At 41.2% G+C, this 22,815-nt stretch overlaps 1 protein-coding gene across 1 annotated transcript in view; it reads left to right on the top strand.

Annotated features, from left to right (window-relative positions):
* LOC139445176 (integrator complex subunit 13-like) overlaps window positions 1-22,815 on the top strand; it is a 444,879-nt gene that overhangs the window by 376,568 nt on the left and 45,496 nt on the right. Inside the window, exon 5 of the mRNA XM_071226299.1 lies at window positions 15,125-15,215. Within this exon, the coding sequence (XP_071082400.1) occupies window positions 15,125-15,215 (91 nt within the window). The remainder of the gene's footprint in view (window positions 1-15,124; window positions 15,216-22,815) is intronic.

Here is a 22,815-nt window from a genome sequence, read left to right as displayed (position 1 = left end):
AACCAACCCTGATGGGATATGGTAGTTATTCATCAGTAGCCAGCCCTAAAAGAATAAGGTGGTTATTCATCAGTAGCCAGACCTGATTGTATATGGTGGTTATTTATCAGGAGCCAACAATGATGCAATATGTTGGTTATTCATCAGTAGCCAGCTCTAAAAGGATTTGGTGGTTATTCATCAGTAGCCAACCCTGATGGGATATGGTTGTTATTTATCAGTAGCCAGTCAAGATGGGATATCTTAGTTATTCCACACTAAGAATGTCAGTAGCCAGCCCTGATTGGATATGATTGTTATTTGTCAACATCTAGATGTACGGTGGTCATTCATTGGTATATCAAACTTGGGTTGGGTATCATGATTATTTGTCAGTAGCCTGCCATGATGGGATATATCATGATTATTTGTCAGGGCAGAGTAAGAGAGTACATGAGAAGTTTATCATACCATTAACATTGGCCAATGTAAGGGATGCATGGGTTCGACAGTTTCTTGGGCTTTGGTCCTACCCAACACTGAAGCACATGTAGCACATGTGGTGTCTCCTTAGGCAAGTAACTTTGTTCATAATATGCCTCTGTTCACCCAGCAGTATATGGATTGAGATGGTTATGTTAACCTTCTAGCGCCTCATAGGCAGCTTGGGTTGCATACTCCCATGGGAGCTGAGAAAGAAAATCGAGTGCGTAGTGATCATTTGACCGGTGTAGTAATGGTGGCAGCGTTTTGAGCATGCATCACCAGATGGACAATAGTGCATTACAAATATCCATTTATTTATTATAACGTGTTTATGCAGTTGCGACGTTGCTTGGTGACTTGGTTTCATGTAATGGATCAAATGTTTTTATCTAAGAATTTCAGAATCATGTCCCCATGTTAACATGGCAGTCCTAGCCATCCGAATTGAAATCAGGATTTGATGTTGCAAGTTGTGAGAATGAAGGCTGAAGTGATAGGTGGTTTTTTTCAAAAGTAATATCTTCAGTCAATGGAAGTGTGAGCCTCAGATAGAAAATGTGTTTACCATGGAAATAATTGAGGAGCCCCAGTGCAATATAAAGTGACAACATCATCAGGCTTTGTGGAGACATTTCGTTCTCATCGTTGGAGTCTGAGTGAAACAACCACCTCTCACCACAGGCAGTGTAATTTGACATTAGTTTAAGAAGCATAGGTTTCAGTACATCTGTGATCACCTGTACAGACAGGTCACACCTCAGAATAGGTCTTCCTTGATGTCACCTGTACAGATAGGGCACACCTGAGAGTAGGTCTGTCTTGATGGTCACCTGTACAGATAGGGCACACCTGAGAGTAAGTCTTCCTTGATGGTCACCTGAGAGTAGGTCTTCCTTGATGGTCACCTGAGAGTAAGTCTTCCATGATGGTCACCTGTACAGATACGTCACACCTGAGAGTAGGTCTTCCTTGATGTCACCTGTACAGAGGGGGCACACCTGAGAGTAGGTCTTCCTTGATGGTCACCTGAGAGTAGGTCTTCCTTGATAGTCACCTGTACAGATACGTCACACCTGAGAGTAGGTCTTCCTTGATGGTCACCTGAGAGTAGGTCTTCCTTGATGGTCACCTGAGAGTAGGTCTTCCTTGATGGTCACCTGAGAGAAAGTCTTCAATGATGGTCACCTGTACAGATAGGTCACACCTGAGAGTAGGTCTTCCTTGATGGTCACCTGTACAGATAGGGCACACCTGAGAGTAAGTCTTCCTTGATGGTCACCTGAGAGTAGGTCTTCCTTGATGGTCACCTGAGAGTAGGTCTTCCTTGATGGTCACCTGTACAGATACGTCACACCTGAGAGTAGGTCTTCCTTGATGTCACCTGTACAGAGGGGGCACACCTGAGAGTAGGTCTTCCTTGATGGTCACCAGAGAGTAGGTCTTCCTTGATGGTCACCTGTACAGATAGGTCACAACTGAGAGTAGGTCTTCCTTGATGGTCACCTGTAAAGATAGGGCACACCTGAGAGTAAGTCTTCCTTGATGGTCACCTGAGAGTAGGTCTTCCTTGATGGTCACCTGAGAGTAGGTCTTCCTTGATGGTCACCTGTACAGATAGGGCACACCTGAGAGTAGGTCTTCCTTGATGGTCACCTGAGAGTAGGTCTTCCATGATGGTCACCTGTACAGATAGGGCACACCTGAGAGTAGGTCTTCCTTGATGGTCACCTGTACAGATAGGGCACACCTGAGAGTAGGTCTTCCTTGATGTCACCTGTACAGATAAGGCACACCTGAGAGTAGGTCTTCCTTGATGTCACCTGTACAGATAGGGCACACCTGAGAGTAGGTCTTCCTTGATGGTCACCTGTACAGATAGGGCACACCTGAGAGTAGATCTTCCTTGATGGTCACCTGAGAGTAAGTCTTCCATGATGGTCAGCTGTACAGATAGGATAATATTGCCGGACTATGTTGACTGCTCACTGACTCACAAACCCATGAGGAGATCATTAAAATGCTGGCACACCAATTTTACTGATCCGAACATATTCCCTCACACAATAATGACAAAATGAAACAATATTCCTTCCCTGATGGCAATAACAGATAATGAAAATATGAATTACCCTCAGACAAAAATAGATTCTTTTACAAACTAAATCTTCTTGGTTACCAAAAAAATAGGCATAATTCAGGAGATACGATGGCATGAACGTGTGTTTTGGTCGTTATCCTGAATACCAAACGGTTAAGTAATCTTTTTCAAGTGTGCTGGGCCCTTACTGTCTAATCCTCAACTGTATAAACGTCTCTTTTATTTGAATCTATTGTGGCATTAGGTATTCTATGTGCTGCTTGTTTCCGAATAGAGTTTGTAATGTTGTTATCAAACACTTCGGGCACAAGTTCATTGGCAATAGAAGTAAGGGATGATTTGACTTTATAGAGTGAGAAAGGTTAATGAAAGCACTTGTGCTGTTTTAGCTTCCCTATCTGGGTCCATGAAGCACCTGCATTAAGATTTGAAAAAACTTACAGCTGTCTTCACTATTTGTACCAGACACAATTTGTTTTGGGAACATTTAATCTGGTTTGTTGCATGTCAGCAGGTTTTTTGTATTTTTTTAGCATTTATTTTCTATTTGTTTTACAGATCCACCAACCCAATATGCTAAGTAAATGGAAAAAGTCTATAATCGTTTTAATTGTTAATTTTTTTTTATATTCTGATAAAGAAATAAAAGAACAAAAAATATTTTTTCTAGAATCTTGCATTGCAGTAGAGAAATGACGTTGCCATTATTAGGACTCTCTTTTCTCACACCTACATGTATTTAAAAATGCAATTAAAAGTATTATGGAGTACAGAGAGAGTAAATGTGCTGTATATTTTTTTTTATCTTGTCACAGTTTAAAAGTACAAGTTCTATTGTCTCAGTATTAAAGGGCATTTAAGTCCAAATACAGGTATATGTCGAGTCAGATCTCAGAAAAATCTTTGCAAAAGTTTGAGAAAAGGAATATTTAATAGCTACTTTTAATTAAGTCTTTCTTCATGTAGGTTTTATTTCACTCTACTGACCATGACTTGAAAAAGTAGTTTTTTTTCACTTTTATGAATATGTTTGTTTTGACGATTAAACTTTTGGTTCTGAAAATGTTTCCACAAGACATATGCTTTATTCAATCCATTCATAATGGTTTTATATCTTCCGAATAATTAGGTTTATTTAAAAGGGAGGTCACCCTAATTGCTATCTGGAGTGGGTTTTACTCATTTTTTCTGTATAATGTAATAGGCATTGTGTTGTACCACGAATTTGGTGAAAGATATTATTTGGTCACATTAATTTGGCTTAATTACAGGTTTCGCTGGTGATTTTGTAAACAGGATAAGAGGTTAGTAAGCCTAGTGGTTGAAGGTGAATACTGAAATTCTGGGTTTGATTCCCAACATGGGTACAAAGTATGTAGTCCATTAATTTGATAGTTTGGAATATGAGATAAATCCCTTGAATGCTAACCTCTGCCTATGAAAGGTGAGTCTAAATTAAAAACACAGTATTCAGTCAAGGACTCACTGATCACTAACACATCTACATTACATCACATACTTTGAGGGTGTGTTGGCGTAGCCAAGTGGATAAAACATAGATTCATCACACTGCAGAGACTGGTTCTATTCCCCACATGGGTGATGTGGGACGCCCATTCTTTGTGTCCCTCGCGGACCGCCTCCATGGTTTTGTGGTTGAGCATCCGCCCAGAGAGTGGAAGGTCCAGGGTTTGATCCCCGGCTGCGTCATACCAAAAGACGCTAAAAGATGGTACTTGTTGTTACCCTGTATAGCGCTCGGCATTAAGGGGCTAAAACAAGGACTGGTTAGCTTGGAGTCAGTATTCTGTGTCGGAGTGGGGTATTCGTGTGAAACATGGTATCTTGGTGAGCTGGCACTAAAAATCGGCATCAGTCCGGACAAGTACAAGCAGCCACACACACACACGTGCATGCACATCGCTATATAAGTTCAATAATCTTGGTCGCGACGTTAAACCCCATTTAACCTCACCATGTGTCCCTCGCCATGGCTGGACTATCTCTAAAAGCTGTGCAAAACCATATGTCCACTCACAACAGCCTGAATAACACAAGCAAAGGTCCACAATGTGCCTATGATACAGAAATTATATGACATATTGATATGAATACAACCCTAATTACCAGAAATTGTAGTACATTTGAATGTAGACTGTAAGCCTGTAACATGATTAGGGCTGGGACCAGTGCTATCCTACAGGGACACTGGTGAACTACCTCCTGGGAATCTGGTGAAATATCGCGGAGAATGCAAGGGATGTTATCCTAACTGGATCAGAATCAGGAAGTATCTTGTCTCAAGAGTTTGTATACTTGCGAAATTTAATTACCACGTATACTAGGTGGCGCTACCTGTAGGCAGGAGAGGATCACTGAATCACCGTCGGGATGGGAAATACGATTGACCTGCGCCGCTGATGTGATGGCGTGTTTATTTGCTGTCTGCCTCGCGCATATACACGTAATTGCGGTACTAATTCAATTTTCGGCTAAGTGTAGTGGCAGGGTCAAGTAGAGCAGTAGGTAGTAAGTTGATTGTAGATGGTTCACGAAAAGCTTGTCCTTGGCCATCAACAGTTCTCGAGATAGTATTAGGCAGACTACTGCAGGCAATACAGGGCTATATTCACAATGAAATTGGGGTGATTTGGGGGAGGGCGTGGGACACTGTCATCTCCTGTTTGGACTGTCATCTGTTTCTGCTGACGTTTGTATAATTAAGTATTTGAATTGATTTTGAGGTTGTAGCTGAATAAATCTTAATTTCACCCATGTCTGTAAGGTGCCTACGGGTCAGCTTCAGAAAGTGTTTTGTGATGGGAAGCATGTTGGCGAACCTGTGAATATGCTTGATGAAATTGGTGTGACATTTGAAGGCTAGAATAAATAAAGTGGTCAGCTATGAAAATTGCTACTACAAAAATTGGATGGAATATGAGAATAGAAGAATTTGTATTCTAACTCATTCTAACTTGCGAAACTAATAGCGTATGCGTCACAGATCGATTTTGGTAAATAATATTTGTAGAACCTGTAAATATATTTTATGAAAATTATTGTGCCATATGTACTGATTCCAACTTACTTGAGTTTGTTTAGCGATAGAGAGAAATATGATCTGATTTTAATGAGATTGCTTGAGTGTATGAATGAGTACATAATGCTTAACACTGTATTATCAATGTTGCTGGTAATCACGTCAATCGATATTGTCGTGTGCTATAAATATACTACTCAAAAGAAGTTAAGGATCACTCACTTCTTTCTTATTACTATTGTTGATCTTGCCATTACAGATTAACTACAGTAATATGAAATATTAACTTCTTTTGAGTTGTATATTAACATCCCCCAAACTGTGGATAAGACAACATACAAAAGATGGTCTCCAGGCCCTCGTTTAACAAAATGACAGTCATAACTTTGACACAATGTGAAAGCCCCCCACCATGGTGGAATATTTTCTTAGAGCAGCAATAAACCTAACTCACTCACTCACTCACTCACTCACTCACTCACTCACTCACTCACTCACTCACTCACTCACTCACTCACTCACTCACTCACTCACTCACTCACTCACTCACTCACTCACTCACAAGACTATTGTACCTGAAGATTGTACCGCCATTAACACTAATTAGTTGACTTAGTTGTAGGGGTGTTGGGGTAGCCTATAGGTCGAGGTGTTCGCTGATCACACTGAAGGCCAGGGTTCTGTTCCCAACTAGGTACAATATGTGAAGCACGTTTGTGATGTCCCTTGCTATGATATTGCTAGAAATTGCTAAAAGAGGCATAAAACCCAACCCACTTGCTCGCTCATGCACACTCACAAAAAAAGCCAACTCGCTCTCACGAATGCAGCCCGCTCGTTCACAGATTTGAGTGTTTAACGTCTTGAAAATATCCAGTACATGGAATCCTAAATGTAAAAACTTATAAACTCTGAATCTTCGTGGTCTACGGAGCCATGGTGTTCATCAGTGATCTATTGTCCATCTGGAAGTACCCCATTCATGCACAGAGAGCATGGTAGTGCAGTCCACTGATTTAGTACAACTTACTGGGACCCTCGGCACTTGAGACCAGTCTGGGCCTTCCTTAGTATTTCCCCATTAATCTCTTTGTGCTGTAGAATATAGGGAAGCAATCATTACAATACATTGATTTCATGAAAAATAGATATATCTAAAGCATGCTATGTACTGCCTTCTTTTATTTACCCAATGTGAATTGTCCCATGTTATGATATGTTTTTCGAGAATATGTTTTTGCTATGAATTGATTTGTTGACAGTCAGTTTGATTAGGTTGTTTTTTAGCGATGTATATGGGCGATGTGTTTTTATGTTTAGGGCATTTCCTGTTGTGCCTGTGTTTATTAAGTTGTTTTCAGTCTGCAGATTAATCAACCGCAGCCTAACTCCAAACACTCCAAAGTAAATGGTGATAATTAAAAAAATAAATTATAGAAAAAAACACACAAAATGCAAGAAAATAATCATGGAAAATCTTCCTATTTTTAACTTTTCCATGCTAATTGTAAACATCATGAACATCATTCCCACCAGTCTCAGTTTGGTTGAGACCCGTGAACATCAGGGGTAGAATAGGTCTGCAGCAACCCATGCTTGCCGTAACAGGCGACTATGCTTGTCGTAAGAGGCGACTAATGGGATCGGGTGGTCAGGCTTGCTGAATTGGTTGATGCATGTCAACGATCCCAATTGCGTGGATCGATGCTCATGATGTCAATCACTGAATTGTCTGGTCCAGACTCAATTATTTACAGACCGCTGTCATGTAGCTGGAATATTGCTGAGTGTGGCTTCAAACAACAAACAAACCCAAAAAACAGTATGGTTGATGCTGATATGTTTGCAGAAATTCTGTTGTAGATCATATGATTAGAGCTCATTACTGACTCTGCTGTTGTAATACTCAAAGGAATCTTCATTTTTGATTTGCCCATGGCTGGCTCAGTAATTCTTGGTTTGGGATTCTAGGCAAAGATAGCTTGGCGTTCAGTTCCCCATGCTTGTCATAAGAGTGAGTGAGTTAGGTTGGATTAATGACATCGCTTTGAGCAGTATTCCAGTAGTATCACGGCATGTCAGCTAAATGTGAGAGGAAAGCCTGAAGTGAGGTTTGTCTGGTCCAGATTCAACCTGGCTGTGTAATTTACAGGCAGCTATGATAGAGTCATATTGCTGACTATAGTACAACGACCAGAATCCATTCACTTCCTACAAGCAGGCAGCAGTGTTGAGAGAAGCACACGTCATCAATATTGCAAGTGTGAGTAAATATAGCTTCGGTCCCTCAAGAATAGCAGGGTGATTATCTGGGACTTAATCACACATCAGGTCTGGAGATTTCAACATGAATGATTAAATATGTAAACCTCCACATCTTTCTGAGTGATGAATTCATCCTGAGTGCATTGTTAGTTTGTCCCTTCTCCATCGCCGATTGGTTCAGATGGCGTAATGTGCCGAACTACACAGTCAGGCATGGCCCCTGTTGTCAACACCAACCAATACCATTTGTCACAAAACATATATCAAACAACTTTTTATCTCTCACTACAAAGTGAAGTGGGGAATATATACTAGGCAAAAGAAGTTAAGGATCATCTGATTCATATTACTTTAGTTACGCTGTCATGCCGTGACAGATTAACAATAGCAATGAAAAAAATCAGATGGTCCTTTACTTTTTTTGAGTAGTATAGTATTGGGTTCCATCTGTCAGTCCATCTGTCAGTCCATACCACTTCAATGGTTTCAAGTTCTTTTGGAAACTGCGTTGGATACAAGGATAGTATTTTGCATTCATCAGTAGGGGATCAATGAGTTGGAGTTTGAAAACTGTCAGTGGAAATCTATCTTATACAGAGTTATGCCCCTTGTTCGTATTGTTTGTTGTTTAATGCTGCAATCAGCAATATTCCGACTATATGACTGCAGTGTGTAAATAACTGAATCTGGACCAGACAATCCAGTGATTGACATCATGAGCATCGATCTACACAATTTGGATATAACAAAATGCATCAACCAAATCAGTGAGTATGACCACCGATCCCCTTTGTCGCCTCTTTTGACAAGCATAGTTGCCTGTAACGGCAAGCATGGGTTGCTGAAGACCTATTCTACCCCAGATCTTCACGGGACCCCTTAATTGTAAGTTTCTTCAAAACTATTATGTCAGTATTCAAAATATATCAGAAGTGAAAAACAGTAAGAAAGGTTTTGTATGGTTATGGTGTTTCAAATCCCTGTGTGGCGGTTGGGTAGCCTCGTGGTTAAAGCATTCGCTCGTCACGCCGAGGACCCAGGTTCGATTCCCGACATGGGTACAATGTGTGAAGCCCATTTCTGGTGTCCCCCGCCGTGATATTGCTGGAATATTGCTAAAAGCGGCGTAAAACCATACTCACTCACTCACTCAAATCCCTGTGTTTGGTTGGCCTAGTTGTCTGAGGCAGCCCTGTTGTAAGACCTGACTGTGGGTGGCTAAGCTGTTTGACTTAGTGATTTTGTGTCATTGTACACCGATGGTATGCAGTCAACCAATGGATTTCCTGGGCCAGTTGATTATTACAGGAAGACATAAGATTTTGCTGACGGTAGCCGAAATATGCACTAACTTTCACATGTCAGGGAGCTTCAGTGGAAACTGTTATAGGAAGTCTTGGAGCAGAGCCTGGTGGTTCCAACTTTGGCTCGTCATACTGATGATTGGGCTCGGTGTCTCACACCTCTGTATGGATTCTGGCAGGTTCCAGATACAAGGGTGCCAACCCTCCCTGAATCCTGAATACCATCTAAGTTTTCTCATTGCTCACACCTGAATCCTGAATACCATCTAAGTTTTCTCATTGCTCACACCTGAATCCTGAATACCATCTAAGTTTTCTCATTGCTCACACCTGAATCCTGAATACCATCTAAGTTTTCTCATTGCTCAAACCTGAATCCTGAATACCATCTAAGTTTTCTCATTGCTCAAACCTGAATCCTGAATACCATCTAAGTTTTCTCATTGCTCACACCTGAATCCTGAATACCGAAGGGGAGTTGGCAGCTTGAGGTACCCTAATGCCTTGATTGTAAGGGCTGACAAATGAGGATCAGATTGTTACAATGTGTGAATGAGTGAGTTGGGTTTTACACCACTTTTAACAGTAATCCAGTTATGTCACGGCGTGTCAGCTTAACATGGGAGGAAAGCCCGAAGTGATGCAGGTCTCAGATGTTTACCACTTCGGTGAAACCCACAAGCACAGGTATGGTGCTGACACCCCTAGAAACATAATCAGGGTGAACCGGGACTGAAACCCACAATCAAAGAATTCTGGCGTGCCCAAGGGACGCAACTCTGCACAGCGAATCACGGCGCCTTAGACGACTGGGCCACCTGTGCCCCCCTACAATGTGTGACCTGGATGACCATGTGTCAACATGGCATCCGATGTTGCTCATGCTATCAATCTCTGTTTACCTGGCCCATTCTCCATTATTCATAGGTCATCACGCTAGAGGTGAAATATTGATGACTGGTGCTTTCTTTCTGTCTTCATGTCAATGGTTCATACAGTAAAAATACAATACTGGTACTCATTCCATCATTTTACAGTTGTCAGGAATAGAATACATTTTTATACAAGATGCTGTATAGATTTTCTATTTTGAAAGAAAATAACTGTCATTAAGTAACAAGTACTTGTCAATATTACTTGTCATCCTCGTTTGATTGGCTGCATCTGCATGCAATGTATAATGTCAGCTGCCAATCAAATTGGCTTGATTACTTACAGGTAGCAGTCTTGTGTTTAGTTCTATTTGAAGTGTACTGTTTTGTTTCTTTGAAGCTTTACATGTTTTTAAGATTCTATACATATCTCTCAGCAGTGTTCTGTCACAAATGTTATCTGCTGTGCAGGTTTTTGTGATTTCTCAGAATTTTGTCTAAATAAAGATCTAAGTTGAGTTTGTTCATTAGCAACTTCTAAAAAGAATTTGACATATGTTATTGTCTTGATTGCCCTGAAATCTCAGTTCATCTTTTGTTCCCTGGCGTAGTTTTGGGTTCAGGAGGTAACCAGCCTGTCATTTAAGAAGGGGATCATATGGTTCATGTTCACAGCTGAGTAGGCGTAATAGAAGGTTGTGTGATTGCCAGATACAACACTCTCAACGCTTTGACCTAGTGTGTTTTATCATACCCTGATTACATTTGTAACTTTGCATTGCCTAGACTTGATTACATACAATACAATCGACTCTGTTTTGGGGAGATATTTTTTATGAATGTGGAAAGGGTTTTGTCGTTTTTATTTATATACAAGATAATGGATATATGAATGGGTTTTTTAGACCAGGCATTTCAAATTTTTGGTTCGCAGACTTTTGGTGGTATTTGGGGACCTTTAACTTGAAAACTACCAAATAGATTTATTTCAAACTTTTGAACACTTTCTGTGGCAGTAGGAGAGGTGCAATGGTAAGTTTGATTTCAATATTGGGATTTTCTGATATATTTACTTTTTATTTTTTATTTAAACATTTGTACGACCTATAACTTAGAAACTACATTATGGATTCTTTTCAAATTTAGCAACCAGTTTCCATGCTAATAGAAGAGGTGCAGTGCAAAGTTAGATTTTGATATGTAGGATTTCCTGATACAATATGAATGTTTACATGTTTTGAACTTAAAATGATCTTTTTACTTCAACATTTGTGCGACCTATAACTTGAGAACTACAACTTGGATTCATTTTTGATATAAGGAATACTTTGTATACTAATAGGAGAGGTGCAGTGCAAAGTTTGATTTTGATATGTGAATTTATTTTCTGAAAAAATATTGCTTTTTTTTCATGTTGTGAAATTAGAAATATGTTGGAGTCAAAGTTGGGGATATTAGTGATCCCTGCTCACTTCTTGCCTTGTTTATTTTTGTTCTTTATAGGGTTTATTTGTCTGAATATGTTGCCATGGGTGCATTGTTCTTATAGCCGATTTTATTGGTTTCAAAGTTTAATGTATTGTACATAATTTATAGGCGGGAAGCATGTAAGTATCGGTGAATTAAATTTATAGTGGATTTCAGATTTGATTTTTCTGCTGTCATGAAATCTGTAAACTACTTGAAAACAAATAATGATGTGGCTGTGTTTCCGTTTCGAACAATGACTGGCAACGTAAACACAACTGAGTGTCGGGAGAAGCTTTTTGAAAACCGTACGAAAACAAGATCACCAAAGACCGTCCAACTTTGTATGAACATGAATAACATACCTTGGATACCAGAAATGGCTCCATATCTTGATATAAGTCAATAAATCTTCTGTAGTTTTATCATAAAAAATCAAACCAGTCGTGTTGTGGGCGGAGCTTATTTAGGAGTGCGCTATAAATATAAACACTTGTTTACGCATTAACCAATGAAATGTGTGTGTTATCATGACATTATGTTGACCTGTCCGATCACTCATATAGGCTACACCCACTCAGAGTGCGTTAGTTTTGCAAATGCCCCTTTAAATAATGTACTTCAGAGTCAGTAACCATACTACAACAATGCCAGGGCTGAGGTACTGTGTCTCTTGTGTTTTCATTTGAAAGATTTCCAGAAAAACAAATACAACCATCTGAGAACATTCATAAACTGTGTTATAAGTGCAGTTTCATTCCTTACACAATATCATACTCACTGATGAGCTAAAGCAATCTTTGCCTGAATTTATATCTGAATCATTGTCTAGTGGATAGAGCGTCTGCCCGGAGAGCGGAAGGTCTGTGGAACTTTTTACCCTGCCTGGTGCTCGGCACTAAGTGGATAAAACAAGGTCCATGCATGTGCAGGAATTTTGAACGTGACCCCATTTCGCTCACCTCTGAATCATTAACAATGCTGATTAGGTGGGCAGTCCCCATGCAACACGCCTGATAAGGTGTACCTTCAACCAATGTGAAGTCCGTGTGTAGCGCCTGGGGTGCCATGTGTGTGTTGTATTCAAGGTCACAAGGCAAATTGACAAAGAAAAGATTTTCTATCAGTCAAATACTAACTTTTGTGCAGTGACAACAAAACAATTGAACAATACGATCGAATATTTGTTATATACAAGACATGGCATAAGATTCGGGGGCTGACTCAGTGTTGGAAAGGTAACTTACCCTGCTGGTAAGTAGTATAAAAAGGCAGCCCAGCTGGTTGCATAAGTAAATTTAAAATATATATGAAAATGGTTTAGAACCCTGCAGGTAGATCTAAAAAGGTTATACCAGATAAGAAAGGTTGCCATGTGGGCAATGTAATTTAGAGACCCTGTGGGTCAGTAGAAAGTGTGATACCCTGTGGGTACACAATATGTGACCTGGATGACTGTGTGTCAACATGCCCTGATGGCATCCGATGTTGCTCATGCTATCAACCTCTGTTTACCTGGCCCATTCTCCATTATTTAAAGGCCATCATGATAGAAAGCACCTCTGTCTTCATGTCAAGGGTTCATACAGTAAAAATACAATACTGGTACTCAAATATACAAGGGTGACATCATAACCAGGGAAGGCATTTTAGTCATGTCAAAACCAAGTCATGCATGAATACATGTATATTTAATAAAAATCAGTGTAGTGCAGAGAGATCTGTAGTCATTCAACAAGTACATACATATGTAATATAACACTCATATTGTTTGTGCACTAAATGGACATAGCACACTGTCATACTGGCATTCATTGTGCCTTACAGAAGTCTTGTATTGATTACAGCTGTAGTGAATATGATTAAAACCAGTGTTTAACAATGAAGCCAGTGCACTATGTTCATGACATCATGGCACCATCATGAACAAGTTCCCACATGCATAGGGGCAGTCGGGTAGCCTAGTGGTTAAAGTGTTCACTCGTCACACCGAAGCCCTGGGTTCGATTCCCAACATGGGTACAACGTGTGAAGCCCATTTCTGATGTCTCACCTTGATATTGCTGGAATATTGCTAAAAACGGCATCAAAGATGGAATTAGTTGGTCTACTATTGTTTTTGCCTCCCTCCTCTCTCTCTCTCTCTCTCTCTCTCTCTCTCTCTCTCTCTCTCTCTCTCTCTCTCTCTCTCTCTCTCTCTCTTCCGAATCAACTTCTTCTTTTTTGGACATGACATTTTTTATTAAAGTTGTATGGTTTTATGGATGGTATTGTACAAGTGGTTCATGTGTGTTAATATTATGATAATGTTGAGGTGTGTGGTTACTCCGCATGAGGCTGTGCAATATAAAGCACACAGCAATACACTAGTGAGGCATTGTCTGTTTTTATCAATACCATGCTAAGAAAACCTCTAACAGACAAGGACAATGAAGCAGCCTTGTGGATAAAACAAAGGTTCATCACGTGAAAAAGCCAGGTTCCACATGGTTACAGTGTGACATCCATTCTCCGTGGTCCTCACTATGATATATACTACTCAAAAGAACTTAACGACCACTTGACTCTTCCATATGACACTACATGGCAGGACAGATTAACTATAGTAGTATGAAAGATTTTGGTTGACTCTTTACTTCTTTCAATTAGTAAATATGGCAGGACTATTGCTCAAAGTGGTGTGGACTTTCTATACTGATCTCCCAATGCTAACTATTAATGCTATAGTGACATGCTATACTACTCTATTTATGATGATTTAACTTTGCTAATTACAGATACAGTTGTGGAGTAGGACTCATGCTCGACAGTGTCGTCTGCACCTCGCAAATCAAGAAGATCATGTATCCAGGACAGTATCGTCTGAACCGTCTGAATCAAGAAAGTCACATATACAGAACAGTGTGGTCTGAACCTTCCGAATCTAGAATGTCATTCATACATGACAATGCTCTCTGCACATTCCAAATCAAGAAGATCATGTATCCAGGACAGTGTTGCCACAGAATCTTGTATCCTTGATCAAGCACACCTTGAACTGTATCCTTGAACAGCTGGCATATATTGCCAACCGAATGTAATGTATCCTTTATCAGAGAAGGTTAATTGCCATCTTTTTATTTAATTATGGCATTGATTGACATGTATATTTCATTTTCATATTTGACTTCAAAATACATCTGATATGAATAAAAATGATTATGATTAATAATGTGAATTATTTTCAATTTCATTTAACAATTATGATAAAAATTCTGAAATGACAAACATCAAAGATCTTTTCTGAAAATTTTGGTATTAGAAGAACTAAGTTTGTTGAACTCCTATGGGTTATAATACACATCTTAGTTCAGGATCCCATTCCACAAAGCAATCTCAGCTCTACGACTACTGTAAACTTAAGCTAAAGTATGGTTGTTACGACCATCTTTGCACTAGGACGGCTTTGTAGAACGGGGCCCTGAACTGTTACAGTAACTAAATGAGGGCACCATTATGAGATGGTTACCCTATGGTGTCTGCGTTCAGTCAGATGTATGTGGTCAGATATGGAAGCTGTGTGTCTGACAGGAAGGGTATACAGTGTTGTAAAGGCTGTTGCTGTGTGTTGCAGACTGATCCCCATCGATCACATGGAGTTGGTGCTGTTGCATATCACAGCCGTCGGGGACGAGGCCAAGCTATCCGAACGACCAAAGCGAGAGGTACATATACTAACCACACCCATCATAGTGTTTCCAGATGCAGTCAAACACTGTTGTGTCAAACACTGTTGTGTCAAAGTTACGGTTGTCTTGAAGTAAAAGCTTGGTTGATGCCATCTTCCCGAGGCAAGGGAGTTAACTGAGTTTAAAAGTCAAGTTTCCACCCTTGCCGAACTAGGCTGGAATTCCTGGGCTCGATCGTAGCACCACCACTGGCTATTGCGAGTTATGTCCTTTCTATGACTCTCCTACTGACCATTCAGATTCAACCTCTCGTATTTGCTTCAAACAAAACGGTGGCGCCCAGTCACGACGATCTGATCGATAATCAAGATCTATATTGTGATAATACGAGTATTACACCGTGAAGTGCATCAAATCATGTGAGCATCTTGATTAAAAACGTGAAAAGATTTAGAAAATATCTGTTGACAACGAGTTAGCGGTGCACATGCTTTGCAAATCCTGCAGTCGACCGAAATCTGCATGAACCGGATTTCGATTTCGGTGCGCGATTTTGATTGAACTATGCATAGACTCATTAGTCCAGCCAAAATGTAACTCCATAATACCAGCCTAGTTCGGCAAGGGTAGAAACTGGACTTTCATAGTCAGTTAACTCACTTGCCTCGGGAAGATGGGTTGATGCGTATTCCTTCTTTATTTATCATTTTCGGATGTGTCGTACCTTTGATAACTCAAAATACGTACGTAGGTCCCTTCAACTTCGACACAATGGTGTTTGCCTGTAGTTGGGTTATGTGAGGTACATATGCTGTCATTCTAACCGTGTCATCAATGTGTTACCAGGTAGTTGGGACCAGATTCAGAGAATAGGTCCATGTAGCAATGATTTTATTCACTTCATACACTTGAAGTTGTTTCAAGTACAATGTTCAGTGAGACCAATCATTTCTTTCATTTGACTGATTTTCTTTGTCAATATGCCAAGATTGAGGAGGAATAATAACTTAAAAGGTAAAATTAATGTTTGAGATTCATTTCTGAAAATACTCTTGGAATAAAAGTTATATAAATAAAACTAAAATGTTTTAATTGAGCATATTATTAATAAAAAATAACATTGTTATTTATATTTTTTACAAAATATATATATATATTTTTCCTATATATTGTAAAAAATATAAATAACAATGTTATTTTTTATTTATAATATGCTCAATTATATAGGGTCCGTGAAGATCCGGGGTAGAATAGGTCTTCAGAAACCCATGCTTGCTGTAAATGGCGACTATGCTTGTCGTAAGAGGTGACTAATGGGATTTGGTGGTCAGACTCGCAGACTGCTGAGTGCAGCGTTAAACAACAAGCAAGCAAACAATGTATAGGGCTGATTCATCTGTTGGTCCTGCCTTGTATTGTTTTCTTTTGTCCTTCTCCCCTGGAAGTTACCAGGGCTCCCTTCCACAAAGCGATGATCAGAACCCTCAGGGTTGGTGTACATAGCTACCTAGCACCTGCTTGTCAAACAAGGTGCCTAGAATTGGACTGGCTGAGCATCGTGTATGACCTTGTTGACCTTGCTGATCTTGTTGACCTTGCTGATCTTGTTGACCTTGCTGATCTTGTTGACCTTGCTGATCTTGTTGACCTTGCTGATCTTGTGTATCATTATCCTCGGATGGGGTGGATCGTTACTCTTGCCCAGACTCGATTCTTACAGCTATTCGTACATTCCTTGCAATATTTGATGTTCGTCAAATGACACAATAAAAGATGGTATTCTTAGATTACGAAATTGATAGCTCTATCTGAAAACTTGCTGTGCAGAAATAATTGTCTGCTTTCACTGCCATGATCAAATGATTATGAGTTTAGATTCCTGAATTTCATTTTTTCAAAGTGGTACTAGTCTGAAAAAAATTGGCAAATTTGATTCCAGTTGTTCAAACTGGTTTATATGTGTCTGCTAAGTTTTTCAAGGTGTCTTTCTCCAGTAAATCATGAAATTAATGCATCACCAAATTAATGTGAGTGTCAACCCAAACCCTAAAGTGCAACATTACAGGGTCCCCGAAGATCCGGGGTAGAATGGGTCTTTGGCATCCCATGCTTACCGTAAAAGGCGACTATGCTTGTCGTAAGCGGCAACTAACAGAAACGGGTGGTCAGGCTCGCTGACTTGGTTGATGCATGTCATCGATCCCAATTGCGTGGATCGATGCTCTTGATGTCAATCACTGGATTGTCTGGTCCAGACTCGATTATTTACAGACCGCCGTCATGTAGCTGGAATAATGCTGAGTGCGGCGTTAAACAACCAACAAATCAGCTTGACATTACTGGGTAATGCGGGTCGCCTTACCTTTGAACTGATCAGCTCAAGATAACACCAAGACTGTAGACTTAGAATTCTAGGATATGGGGTGATAGCACTTTGACTAAAAAATATGTTTTGCTTTCGTCACAAACTTCACTTGATCAGCATGTACTGACAAACTGACCACACTGGACACGGAATTTGGTAAGAAGTACATGTACTCAGTTACATGTTTCTGATATGTGCAGTGAACTTGACATGAAAATAAATGCCAAATATACAAATACAAATGTATTACTTATGTATTTCTTGCTCACGTTAATCTTGTGGTTACTGTGTATAACAATTAACAATTTCACACATATGACACTGATGTCAACATGAAGACTTAGAGTGAGTGAGTAAGTGAGTATGGTTTTACGCCGCTTTTAGCAATATCTCAGCAATATCACGGCGGGGGACACCAGAAATGGGCTTCACACATTGTACCCATGTCGGGAATCGAACCCGGGTCTTTGGCGTGATGAGCGAACGCTTTAACCACTAGGCTACCCGACCACCCCATGAAGACTTAGAAACCAGTACTTCACTAAATTTAGAAGAAAAAAGTCCTGCTAATTAGGCACATTATTTTGTGCGACATATCTTTTTCAGTCACATCATGTCCAAAATTGACGTCCCCGGGACATTTAGGAAACTGAGAGTTATAGCTCTGACGTTCAGTGTAATTCAAAGTTTCTCATCTGTTCTTCAGGAGGTTTTTTATCCATCTTCTGAAAAGCGGGGGGATATATTGATCAGCATGTGTGTCCGTCTGTTTTCCGTTTCCTTAGTATAAACATTCAATATTTCTTGTTGAAACTTGATATACAGATCAGTCTGGTGGTGAGTTTGTGGGATTTTTAATTTTATTAATTTATTTTTTTGCCATGACAACAAGGTGGATTTCTACTGAAAATGAGGGTAGTGCTCGTTTCAGGAGAGGAACTCCAAAGCCGTTAAATATGTATTGAGGAAACTTGCTATATTTATCAGTCTAGTGTTTAACTGGAGCTTTTTGATAATTTGGGATTTTTTAAAAATATTTTATTATGTTTTCATGAAGTTGGACTTACTGAATATGAGGGTAGTGCTCGTTTCTGGAGCAAAACTCCAAAAGCATTCGATATTTCCTGTCGAAGCTTGCTTTACAGATCAGTCTAGTGGTGAACTGGTGCCTTTTGATGGTTTGGGATGTTGAAAAGCACTGAACAGCATTATGTTTTTCTTCACTCAACTGAACTTATCCAGTGGCAGTGAATCAAAAGTGGGGTATGGGTAGACAAACTCCATTTCTGAATTGCACCAGACCGCGGAGATATGTCATCACCTGATGACTCTTGTTGTATCTACAGGATGTTCATGTTGACTAGGATACATGGGGACCCCGTTGTCCGGGTCGACCTATCACTACAGAGTTGTGTCACTTCCACAAATCCTGGGATCCCAGACTTCCCTGATCAGGAATTTTGGTTTGTCAGCTCCATACTCATGGGTGCACATCGAGGTGATAAACGTCTAGGAACTTTGGGGTTGAGTTTTTCTGACACATCAGCCTGATGTTCTGTGAGGTTGCTGAAACACTGTTCAGAGTGGTGTTAAATTACTCAGTCATGTTGACTAATGCTTCTGAATGGTTGAAATAACTTTTTGGTTTAAAGTTATTATGTGTTATCAATATCTTGTACACAGACAACAGAGATTCCCCCAACCATGCATGATTCTCAGAATTGTGCACTCGACTGAACCATAGAGATACAAGCCTGTGATGATTCAGGGTCGGAATAGCTAGGTGCCTGGTAGCGACTGAGCCATAGAGATATAAGTCACTGGTGATTCAGGGTTGGAATAGCTAGGTGCCTGGTAGCGACTGAGCCATAGAGATATAAGTCACTGGTGATTCAGGGTTGGAATAGCTAGGTGCCTGGTAGCGACTGAGCCATAGAGATATAAGTCACTAGTGATTCAGGGTCAGAATAGCTAGGTACCTGGTAGCGACTGAGCCATAGAGATACAAGCCTGTGGTGATTCAGGGTCGGAATAGCTAGGTGCCTGGTAGCGACTGAGCCATAGAGATACTAGCCTGTGGTGATTCAGGGTTGGAATAGCTAGGTGCCTGGTAGCGACTGAGCCATAGAGATACTAGCGTGTGGTGATTCAGGGTCGGAATAGCTAGGTGCCTGGTAGTGACTGAGCCATAGAGATATAAGCCTGTGGTGATTCAGGGTTGGAATAGCTAGGTGCCTGGTAGTGACTGAGCCATAGAGATACAAGCCTGTGGTGATTCAGGGTTGGAATAGCTAAGTGCCTGGTAGCGACTGAGCCTTAGAGATACAAGTCTGTGGTGATTCAGGGTTGGAATAGCTAGGTGCCTGGTAGCGACTGAGTCATAGAGATACAAGCCTGTGGTGATTCAGGGTTGGAATAGCTAGGTGCCTGGTAGCGACTGAGCCATAGAGATACAAGCCTGTGGTGATTCAGGGTTGGAATAGCTAGGTGCCTGGTAGCGACTGAGCCATAGAGATACAAGCCTGTAGTGATTCAGGGTCAGAATAGCTAGGTGCCTGGTAGCGACTGAGCCATAGAGATACAAGCCTGTGGTGATTCAGGGTTGGAATAGCTAGGTGCCTGGTAGCGACTGAGCCATAGAGATACAAGCCTATGGTGATTCAGGGTCAGAATAGCTAGGTGCCTGGCAGTGACTGAGCCATAGAGATACAAGCCTGTGGTGATTCAGGGTCGGAATAACTAGGTGCCTGGCAGCGACTGAGCCATAGAGATACAAGCCTGTGATGATTCAGGGCGGGAATAGCGAGGTGCCTGGTAGCGACTGAGTCATAGAGATACAAGCCTGTGGTGATTCAGGGTTGGAATAGCTAGGTTCCTGGTAGCGACTGAGCCATAGAGATACAAGCCTCTTGTGATTCAGGGTCAGAATAGCTAGGTGCCTGGCAGTGACTGAGCCATAGAGATACAAGCCTGTGGTGATTCAGGGTCGGAATAGCTAGGTGCCTGGCAGCGACTGAGTCATAGAGATACTAGCCTGTGGTGATTCAGGGTCAGAATAGCTAGGTGCCTGGCAGTGACTGAGCCATAGAGATACAAGCCTGTGGTGATTCAGGGTCGGAATAGCTAGGTGCCTGGCAGCGACTGAGCCATAGAGATACATGCCTGTGATGATTCAGGGCGGGAATAGCGAGGTGCCTGGTAGTGACTGAGTCATAGAGATACAAGCCTGTGGTGATTCAGGGTCGGAATAGCTAGGTGCCTGGTAGCGACTGAGGCATAGAGATACAAGCCTGTGGTGATTCAGGGTCAGAATAGCTAGGTGCCTGGTAGTGACTGAGCCATAGAGATACAAGCTTGTGGTGATTCAGGGTTGGAATAGCTAGGTGCCTGGTAGCGACTGAGTCATAGAGATACTAGCCTGTGGTGATTCAGGGTCAGAATAGCTAGGTGCCTGGCAGTGACTGAGCCATAGAGATACAAGCCTGTAGTGATTCAGGACGGGAATAGCTAGGTGCCTGGCAGCGACTGAGCCATAGAGATACAAGCCTCTTGTGATTCAGGGTCGGAATAGCTAGGTGCCTGGCAGTGACTGAGCCATAGAGATACAAGCCTGTGGTGATTCAGGGTTGGAATAGCTAGGTGCCTGGCAGCGACTGAGCCATAGAGATACAAGCCTCTTGTGATACAGGGTTGGAATAGCTAGGTGCCTGGTAGCGACTGAGCCATAGAGATATAAGTCTGTAGTGATTCAGGGCCGGAATAGCTAGGTGCCTGGTAGCGACTGAGCCATAGAGATACAAGCCTCTTGTGATTCAGGGTCAGAATAGCTAGGTGCCTGGTAGCGACTGAGCCATAGAGATACATGCCTGTGGTGATTCAGGGTCAGAATAGCAAGGTGCCTGGTAGTGACTGAGCCATAGAGATACAAGCCTGTGGTGATTCAGGGTTGGAATAGCTAGGTGCCTGGTAGCGACTGAGCCATAGAGATACATGCCTGTGGTGATTCAGGGTTGGAATAGCTAGGTGCCTGGTAGCCAACTCAGCTGGGCATTGGGTGAGTTGGCTGGTGTCACCATACTCAGACGCCATTGAAACTTTCAATCACTGGCATGTAAGGGTATGGTATTTCTGGTATTTCTGGTATATTGCAATATGTGCAGAGTTTCGTCCCTTGGGCACGCCAGAAACCTATGATTGTGGGTTCGAATCCCGGTTTGCCCCAATTATGTTTCTATGTTTGTCAGGACCATACCCGTGCTCGTGGGTTTCACCGAAGTGGTAAACATCTAAGACCTGCATGACTTCGGGCTTTCCTCCCACATTTAGCTGACACGCCGTGATATAACTGGAATACTGTTAAAAGCGGCGCTAAACCCAACTCGCTCACTCAATTTGCTTATGGATAATTTCTTATACAGTCACAGAAGAATATATATATAATTATATAAATTATGTCTACTATCTTTAGGCATTTGGATGGACTTTTCGAGTCTAAACCATATAAATAGGACACGCTTCACGCTGTTTATGTTCCATATTTATGAGATAATCAGTAGTCTTGTTTTTCCATACTACCCATCTCACAATCTGAAGTCTGCATGCATGTGTGTGTGTCTGCTTGTACTAGACTGTACTTATGCCGGTTTTATACTGCAAGCCCACTGTGATACCATGCCACAGTTTGACGAGGGACACAAGGTGAGGTGAAATGGGTTTTAACGTTGCATCCAAGATTATTGCACTTATATAGCGACGTGCATGCATGTGTGTGTGTGGCTGCTTGTACTAGTCTGGACTGATGCCAATTTATAGTGCCAGCCCACTGAGATACCATGCCGCAGTTTAACATGAATACCCCACTCAGACACAGTATACTGACTCCAAGCCGGCCAGTCCTTGTTTCATCCCATTATGTCAAGCACCAGTCAGGGTAACAACAAGTAACATTTTTAGATGCCTTTGGTATGATGTGGCCAGGGATTGAACCCCTGACCTTCCACTATCCGTGAAGATGCGTGGAAGAATAGGTCTTCAGCAACCCATGCTTGACGTAAAAGGCGACTATGCTTGTTGTAAGAGGCGACTAACGGGATCGGGTGGTCAGGCAGACTTGGTTAATGCATGTCATCGATCCCAATTGCGTGGATTGATGCTCATGATGTCAATCACTGGATTGTCTGGTCCAGACTTGATTATTTACAGACCGCCGTCATATAGCTGGAATATTGCTGAGTGCGGCATTAAACAACAAACAAACCAACAAAAACTCTC

This window comes from Haliotis cracherodii, unplaced genomic scaffold (assembly GCF_022045235.1).
Source record: "Haliotis cracherodii isolate W230 unplaced genomic scaffold, xgHalCrac1.p SCAF_6, whole genome shotgun sequence".
Classification (NCBI taxonomy): Eukaryota; Metazoa; Mollusca; class Gastropoda; order Lepetellida; family Haliotidae; genus Haliotis; species Haliotis cracherodii.
Note: the sequence above shows the minus strand (reverse complement) of the source record. Positions and strands in the feature narration are given on the sequence as shown.